At 42.9% G+C, this 9,423-nt stretch overlaps 1 protein-coding gene across 1 annotated transcript in view; it reads left to right on the forward strand.

The window, feature by feature from the left end:
* Nucleotides 1-9,423, forward strand: part of PACS2 (phosphofurin acidic cluster sorting protein 2) — a 114,803-nt gene that overhangs the window by 4,793 nt on the left and 100,587 nt on the right. The window contains exons 2-3 of the mRNA XM_019528356.1: nt 1,512-1,599; nt 5,984-6,073. Of these exons, the coding sequence (XP_019383901.1) occupies nt 1,512-1,599; nt 5,984-6,073 (178 nt within the window). The remainder of the gene's footprint in view (nt 1-1,511; nt 1,600-5,983; nt 6,074-9,423) is intronic.

Below are 9,423 nucleotides of genomic sequence, written 5' to 3' on the forward strand. Positions count from 1 at the left end.
GCCTGGACACTCTCCCTCTTTCCCTCCCTTCTCCCTTGATCTCTGTGCTGGAAGGCAGCTTTAAAGAAAACAATGTAGGAGATGCCAAAATTAGAGTCCATATGAAAAACTAGAACTCTTGTTTCCAAAATGATACCTCTTATTAGACCAGCTGGAAAATGGCAAGAAAAATTGTCCTTTTCTGCAAGCTTTCAGGAGAAAGTCCCTTTGTCAGGCTCTGGGAAAAATGTGGATGGTACAAGATGGTAAAAAGTAAATAAATAAACTTAATTTTTGCACAGGGGGAGCTGAAGATGGAAGGCTGTCCCTCTGGGTCCGTTAGTGTCTTTGTGGGCTGTGTTGAGTATCTCTTAGAAGACAGCTTATGAAGACATTCTCATGGACCCAGAGGGACAGCCTTCCATCTTCAGCTCCGTTTGTGCAAAAATTAAGTTTATTTCCTACCTATGGGGACTTCTTACCATCTTGTACCATCTACACTTTTCCCAGAGCCTGACGAAGGGACTTTCTTCCGAAAGCTTGCAGAAAAGGACAATTTTTCTTGCAGTTTTCCAGGTGGTCTTTGAATTTTAAACTTCATTGCAGAACAACAAGAAAGATTTTTACTTTTTTTTTTAACCTCCCTGCCTGCCATCTGACACCTCCAGGGAAGGAATTCTACTTGATCTACACATCAAAGAGATACTCAGCACAGCTCACAAAGACACTCTCATGGACCCAGAGAGACAGCCTTCCATCTTCAGCTCCCTCTGTGCAAAGATGAAGTTTATTTCCTACCTACGGGGACTTTTTACCATCTTGTATCATCTATACTTTTCCCAGAGCCTAATGAAGGGACTTTGATCCTGAAAGCTTGCAGAAAATAACAGTTTTCTTGCCATTTCCCAGTTGGTCTAATAAAAAGTATAATTTTTGAACCGAGAGTTCTAGTTTTTCATATGTCTTCTTGTCTCAGACCAACACGGCTACCAAGTACACCCCTAAGTTAAAAAGAGTGTGATCTACTTGCATATGCTTGCATGCAATTGGCAGGGGCCAGAGGGCAGAACTTAAATCCCTCTCAGGATTTTCCCTGGGGGGGAGGGAAGGTCTTGCATGATGCGTTTAAAATTGGGGAGAAAAGTTGGTCTTTTATGAGCCAAGTGTCTCAAACTTAAGAAATCCGGTGAATGTGAAAAACGTGGCAGGTCACTTAAAGGTAACATCCCTACCCTCAACTTCCCCATCTCACTACTGGAATTACATTCTGTCAGAACATGTGCAGTGCTGGAGGCTTTTAGTGGTTTGGCCTAAAGTATTTGTTGCATTCATTCCTGCCGTGTAACATGGTTCATGTTCTTAGTGTTCTCCCCTCTCTCTCTTTTTTTTTTTTTTTTCTGCACGTGAGAGACAAGCAAATTAAGAGATTCCTTCCCCCACTATTGAAGCACCTGGAGGGTGTTAAGCCTTTTATAGCCATTCTTTTTTGGAGCCATAACTCATAGCTGCTGCTTTTCTGTTTTCATTTACAGGTTGTGCAGCTTGACTTTAAAGAAACTGGTAGTCTTAAAGGAATTGGATAAAGAGCTCATACCTGTGGTCATTGCAGTTAAAATGCAGGTAACTTTGTATTTAATTAGTTCTGAGAGCAAAATGGAACCTTGCTAAACACATAAAGTGCTAAATTGTCAGGAAATAACCATGTTAGGATGAACTTCATCCCCCTAGCCACGTGTTGCTATTTCAGTGTTTTTGCAGTTACAGTATATGGTGTCTGAAGCTCCATGGCTACCTACACATGTTAAAGTTTTGGAATTTTTTCCCTCAGCTTTCTGTAATGTTATTGTCTCAGCAATTATGCATGTCTTCATAGAGTGGGATGTGTTGAGTTAGTCCTTTTGTTGAAGACAAAGGTAGTTTTATTTTGCAAAACTGAGTTTTTGGTTATAAATTCTCTTTTTCCCCCCAAATTCACTGAAACCAAGCCCGTTGTTCTGTGACAAGTAGCCTCTTGTGTCAGGGTGGAATTTATTCCCTAAGAGCCTAGTTCTACTCGGTTTCAGGTAGATGGGAATCTAAAATGTTCTATTTGCTTCTGAAAGACTTCCTTTCTGCTTTTCATCTTATTGTTGCTATGGATAATAGGAAAGTAAGGCTGGAGCGGACATCACAAGATCATCTAGTACAGCCCCCTGCTCAAGGCAGAATTATACTTGGACCAAGATCTGCTTAAATTAATTGTACTAGTAAAATAGTCATCTAGCAAAACATTTTTCACAAGCTTCAAAGGAGTCCGTATAGCTACTGTTGCAAAAAATACAAGAGCATGTTCCTTGCTCGACTAAAAAGCCATGTATAAAAGTTTTTTCAACTGTATGGACTTGTATGCACATGTACCTTTTAGTGTGTAAATATACCTATCAGTTCTGAACCTAAGATGATATGAATGCATCACTTTTGCCTGTAGGTAGGAGACAGACTAAAAAGCAGCGGGGTCTGTTCTTAAATTACTTGTCAGCTCCACTTACAGACATTCGTATCACTGAACAATACCTAAACATTGCTTAAAAGCAGAGGAAATTCCCAGGGATAGAACTTTGTTAGCCTAGAGCCGAAATGGGAGAAAGCAGCTGGTTCAGCCAAAAACCCTGTGGTGAACTTAGCAGTCAGGATATAAGACAAAGATTTTAGCTTAGAAATTGAAATGTCTGCAGTGACTTTACATGAATATTCCAGGTCTTTTTGTACACAAATAAGTATTCAACAAATAGTCATTTTGAGTATAGCTAGAAATTCCTATATCTGTCTGTGTTGAGACCAACAAGTTATCTCCAGTGGACTAAAGAGGTCTGCTGGTCATTGGGATACCCACTTTAAAAAAAATAAAAAAAAAAAAAAATTAGAATTTTGCCCCCTCCTCTCATGCAGTCACACAACTGGCCTTGTTAACATGGTTTTGGGGTACCAGCACTCAGCGCTGCTCTGGGTTTCTTATGCCCTTCCAGGATGGGAAAGTCTAGTTGCTGGAACCCTGGGAAATTGTTTCCCTCACAATAAGTTGGCTTTGTAGGGAAAAAGAGACCAATGTAGAAAATCAAAATAGACACTATAAATAAAAATATGCATCTAATCTTAACTGCTCCTCCAATGGAGGATAGCAAGAGGAATTGAGAATATCACAGGGAGGGATAGGAAGTTGCTTCTTGGGTATTTTTCAGCTACCGTCTCCCCATGTGCGCTCTTGCTAGAGCTTAATAGAACCTGGTGGTTGAGGAGCTATAGAGAGTTCAAACACTAAGTGGACAAGGTTCTTTGCATGAATCTGATATCTTTTATTAGACCAACTTAAATAGTTAGGAACATTTTTCTTAGCAAGCTTTTGGGTTTAAAAACCCTTACTCGAGCTGAGGAAGCATCTGCAGTTGGTGTGTGCTCTTCCTGGATGGCACATACCAACCGCAGATGCTTCCTTAGCCTGACTAAGGGTTTTTAAACCCGAAAGCTTCCTAAGAAAAATGTTTCTAACTATTTAAGTTGGTCTAATAAAAGGTATCAGATTCACCCAAAGAACCTTGTCTGCCTATGCCTTTAGACCAACACGACTACAACCTACACCCCTGTAACACTAGGTGGAAGAAGTCTTGAAGTCTGTACTCCAGAGAGACCCAATACAGCGGCAAAACGCTTTGTGCTCCTTTTAGCCCTTGGAGCTAAGGGATTACTGAGCCTTTTCACAAAAGGAGGGAGTTGTGGCTTGTGCAGACCGCTTCCAGGGCCATATAAAGGAACCCCAGAAGATGTGCAAATATGATATGCATGGTCAGACCATTTGAGGTCTCCTAGCCTCATTAAGATTTGGTTCTTTATACTGTTTACTCTCTCAAATTATTGCCACTTAGAAGCACTATGTATACACCCTTATGTGTATACCAAATTTAGGTTGGAAGGGCACAGGTCCTAGGGAAACTTTAACTATGTGAAACTGGATTACTGCAATGAAGATGGTTTTATGTTGGTCTTGTTCTGGTTATGACCACCTCCCCACCCCTGCATTGCTGCAGCTTGATTACCTCCCCATTTCTAATTAATTAATCTTGTTAAGAAAGTGCTGATATCACCATTGTAACCAGTAGAAGCAAGGGCTGAAGGCAAATTAGTGTAATTTGCTTAGGATCACAAAGGAAACTTGTGATGGATAAGTGGTCTCCCAAGTCCTAGCCATTGGACAATCCTTTCCCAATCTTCTCTTGACTTTGGCCTTGCATATCTCCTGATGTCACCAGGTCACCTGTAGAGGCCTAGAGCTATAGCTCACAAGCTAACCTTGTGTATTCCTTGTACTGTTACCTGATTCCCCCACCCAGGTTTATGCCATGTAATGGGCTAAAGGTGGGGCAGTATCTGGGCAGCTCCTCCATCAATAGTTTAAGTACATTTCAATCCTTCCCTGTTAAAAGCCCCCTTGTACCTTGGGATATTAATATGGTGCTGACAAGGCTTTTGGGCGGGTCACTTGATATGCATGAGCTCAAGTTTCTCAGTCATTTTTCTGAGGGTTGGTCAAATTGCATTGCTGGGTGCATTTATTTTCAGTCAAATGGCTTGCCCAGCTTTTTATATTAGAGATAAGGTGTTAAACATATCATAGGCCCTTCCAAAGGGTCTGAGGGAGCTTTACCTTTTGTCAGCCCATCTGTTGGTCCTTCATTACAGAGCCATTGCACATTTTTACACATGCCTGGGATGGGGCGGGGTGTGGTTTAATTAGAGCGGCTCCAAGAACCACTCTAATTTAAGTGATGCAGTGTCTTGTGTATCATTGTCCCTGTGCTTCAAAATGGTGGCAGGGAAGCTTTAACTAAAGATCATTCATGAGCTTCAGAGTGTCCCTCCCGATATTTTGAAGCATGGGGGCACTGATATAACACGAGATGCAGAGACTGGCTGGAGCATGCTAATAAGCACATTCCAGCAGACTTGATCAATCGAGTCCACTCTGATGTGCTGTAATTACAGCATGTTGGAGCCAGCCTCCTAGCATGTCTACAGGCACCCATTGTGTTGAAGCATCATTAAAACAGCCTTGTCACTGTTAAGGACTCTTGCACTTACTGGCCCAAATTCAGTCTTGAAAGTTTGTCATAGCTGCTGGGATAACTATATCTCTGCCCTTTACCTGGTGTCTGTGTCTGCTGAGTTCCACTCTTCCAGAGTTGCCATTAGCTGCCATTGTCCCACTTCTAAAGTTTTCCCTGAGCTACTGTGTCTGGTATCAAATGTTCTCCAAGAGATCTGGACGTATTTAGGCGCCTTGTAGAATTTCCTGTCCTGGAGACTGCCCAGAGGTACATAGTGACAAAACAGTCTACTCAAACCAAAGCATATAGAAAAGGGAAATTAAAATGGTCTATATGCATGTCTACCGTGCCTAAAGCTTTATGATTTCCTGATGTTAAACTAGATAAGATAGATTTCTTTGGACAAAACCAATGGGCATTTGTTTCTTGGGTCTTAAACAGCAATATCAGGCTCTTCTCTTAAGTGAAGAGACACCCTGCTGTAACTCTTTGCTTCTGCACAATGGCCCCTCTGGGCAAAACCACTTCTGAAGGCTCAGCAGAAGATCAAGCTGACATCCTCTGCACTCTGCTCCTCTATTCCTGCCTCCTATTATGAGTGTTTGAATAGGCATACATCCATGCACAGAGGGTTGGCTCCGCTCCAGCAAGCTGTTTGCAGCTCAGCATAGAGCTCCTGTGAACTCTCTGCCCATGTTCTGTTTGGAGAACTACTGCCTGCCAAGAACAAATTTTCACTGGGAATGGCTGTGGGGGTGGGATTTGTGGGGAGGGGAGGATCCCCCTTTTGTGGTGTCTCCCAACTTTGGCGATTCACTACATCCCAAGTTACAAAGCACTGGACACTAGAGTCCTGAAAAGGTGAAGGGAGCGGGATCACACTGATGCCCAGAATTTCATCTGATAGATTTTCTCTTTCTGTGTAGGGTTCTAAACGAATACTTCGGTCTCATGAAATTGTGCTGCCCCCGAGTGGACATGTGGAAACGGAACTTGCACTAACTTTTTCACTACAGGTAATGGAGATTTAAACCTCAAGGAGATGCGCTCGTTTAGAAAGCTTTGTTGCCTTTAAAGTCTCTGTGAACAATCTAATTTAAATCCTCTTCTGAAATAACTGTAGGTTGTTCTAGCAGACACCCTGATGGTTACCGTAATGCTTTTCATTATAGCTGCTGTCTCAGCCATTTGGACTGAAATGTTCTGTGCTGGAATTCTGCCTTAGCTTGAATGTTTTGGGGAAGTTTCGTATTATAAATGATCCAGCAACTTCCAAGTGCTAGGTTGGCAAAACAGTTGTTTTTGAAACATTGGCATCTCTGTGTTTTAGAGCAAAGCTATGGAAGTTGATGGGGTAGCCATGGGGTTGGAGCAGTGCTTTTTTTTTTGCCATTTTGATGGAAATCTACAGAGACACAGGCAAATTATGAGGCTTTGAAAAACAGCATGTGTATGCCCAGTGGAACTTGTTGAAAGGCTAGCAGTTAAAGACTCCGACCATTCCTTCTTCAGTAAGTGTGCTCCATCCCCAAAGTGCCCAGAGCAGTCTTTCAGCTCAGCAGTATTAGTCCCTCTAGCGAGCCTGCATGTTGTCATGCTTTAAGCATTGCAGTTTATACAGGACTTAGAGGACTTTTCTTGTCATTGCTTCTCCTGGTTGCTGATTAGGGAGAGTTTGGTCTAGGAACTAGGACAATGCTAGAAGGTGTTTCCTTGCTTTTCTTTCTGCTCTCTTTTGCTTGCATCCAGGTAATGTGGAAGGAAAAAGCAGGAAACCACTTAACTTGAATGAATTGAAAGGGGGTTAATGGCAGACAGATGGAAGAACAAGGCTAGAAGTGGGGAACAAAGAGCACAGAGGAAAGAAGGATATTGGCAAAACCTTCACCAAGAACACCCTTCTAGTTTGACCATAGTGGCCTCATTCCCACTTGCTTTTCCACACTCATTTAGTCTCATCTTCTACTAGGTATGAGGGATTTCCTCTGTACCTTACCTATTGCTGAGGGACCCTTGGCAGTAAGAAGTGTTCCTCAGTGACCAGGAGTATCTTGTGTGGAAGTGAAGCCTCTTGGCTAGGAGCCAGCAGGAGACCATGTAGTCCATTTCAGCTCTTCCACTGACTGATGCATATAGCCCTAACCAGGAACCAAGTCTCCTACCTTGCACAGACATTAGTCTCCATATTGAATAAAAGGAGAGGTAGCTGAGAAGAACTTACGCTTGTGCAGTCAAGAACAGAAGTAGCTTCTGAATGGTCTTGGATGTTCAGGAAAATAAGAATTGCAGTAGGCACATGTAAGTGGGATCCTGTGATTTTTATTTCAGCATCTCTTGGCAGCTTTTACCACATCCCACAAATTAAGTGCGTTTGCTTACAAAAATGAAGCTCCTGTCTTTGCCATTAATGGGGAAACATTAGCTTGGCCACCACGCTGTTTGGCAAGATGCACTGCCTTATTAGAAGTGCTAAAATAGGATCCTGATTCAGCACTTGTAGATGCACACGGCTATGGCAAATCAATATTAGCTCCTGTGTTTTTGCCAAGACTAGACAAATCCTGGCTTCTTGGGGTGGAGAGATTCCTAGGCCCTTGTTCTAATAGCAGCATGTGCTGAACCTTCCCAGTGAGAGCCACAGCAATCGCAGTGTGGGGAACCTCTGCACTTGCTCTGCTTAATGAGACTCCTGTGTTGCAGGCATTTGGGGTATTCGCATTTAGGGAACACATGAATGTTGTGGAAGTCTGTGAATTGTTTTACATGGTAAAGATAGAGGTCTTAATCGAGTGGGGCCTGGAAATCCAATATGACCCATACTTATTACAAAATCAGTTAAAAGTTTCAAGTATGGACTATTGAAAGGATGACGGTGATAGTGATACTATAAGTAGTTGCATGGGAGAAACTTGATGGCTTTCCAGTCAAACTGGGATATGGAAATAAATGGAGATTCTAGATTTTCCCTGTCCTGAACCCAGCCACACAAGGTGGGTTAGAGACTTAGCCTAGCTTCTAAATAAGCTTTCATTGCAATATGAATGGAAGTAGCAACTCTGTTAGCAATAGTTCCTTTCTTCCAAATGTATTGGGTAGGTGTAGAGGACTAAAGTCTTGGCAGTAAGCCAAGATCTCCCGAGCAAAGGCTGTGACTGGGGATGAGGCCAGACTGTCCCTCTCCTACCGTGTGACACCCAAGAATAAATATTCTTGATGGATCTGGACAGGCATGTGGTTTTCTGGGACTTTCAGTTTCCTGGTGGTAGGAATTGGGGTTCAGCTTCCCTTTCTGCATTAAAAATCCATGCCCTTGGAGCAGAGAACTGCATTTAACATGACCATGACTTGCAGTGAGAGTGCTCACAACTTTCTTCTTCTTTGGATGTGAGCTTTCTTGCAGCAGGTACCCCCAGATCATCTTGTGGATGTCTTGTAATATAGCCCCTCAGAGTACAGGCCAGGCTGTATGGACGTTTCTGTTCTACAACCCATCAGGGTCTGCTCCCATTGGAGTGACTGGGAATACAGCCTAAGCCAAGGTGACAGAACTGTGCCCTTGACACTGTAAACTTTAAGGAAATGGAATTGGAGAAGCTAGCAAGTGTAATGCATTGAGAACCTGTTGCTGAGAGGAGGCCAAGTTCTCTCTGATTACAGGGAGGATTTTTGTTCTTACACAGTAATGCAGTGTAAGAAGCCTTTCTGGAATGGCCCAGTAAGGTTTTAATGACACTAACTGCCTCTTAATTGGATGATAGCTTGAAGATGCTTCAAGCTCCTAACTATGGCCTTGCCCAAGCAATTTGGAAGCTAATGACCAAGGTATTTGAGATAAATTTGTAGGCTCAGGAGTGTTGGCCAACATGTAGCTTCTGACTAAGAGCACCTCTGATGTATGGCAGTGATTCTCAGCCAGGGTGCTGGCCACCCAGGGGTGCTGTGAGATCCTTTGAAGGTTGCATCAAGGTAAGCAGATAAGCAAATAAGCACAGACTCAGGCTCAGTCCCTGCCTGGCTGTTCCCCAGCCCCCACAGCCTGGCCCCTCTGCAAGGTAGGTAAGCATTGTAATAAATATGTTTTGATTTGTTTTGTTTTTAAATGGGGTGTTGCTCAATTCACAAAAGTCATGGAGGGGTGCCTTGAATTTGTTGATTGGTTATTCTGCTAGCTCAAGTGGTTGGATCTTTTGCATTCGCTACACAGATCCTATGTTACTGATGAGTAGAAAGCTAGGGAAGAGGGTTGGGTAGTGATACCACATACTGCAGTAGTTTCATAGTTTCATAGATTTAGGGTCGGAAGGGACCTAGTAGATCTTCTAGCCCGACCCCCCACCAGGGCGGGAGAACAACAAAACCCCAAAAC

Source organism: Gavialis gangeticus, unplaced genomic scaffold (genome assembly GCF_001723915.1).
Source record: "Gavialis gangeticus isolate Ggan-Ray unplaced genomic scaffold, GavGan_comp1, whole genome shotgun sequence".
Lineage (NCBI taxonomy): Eukaryota > Metazoa > Chordata > Crocodylia > Gavialidae > Gavialis > Gavialis gangeticus.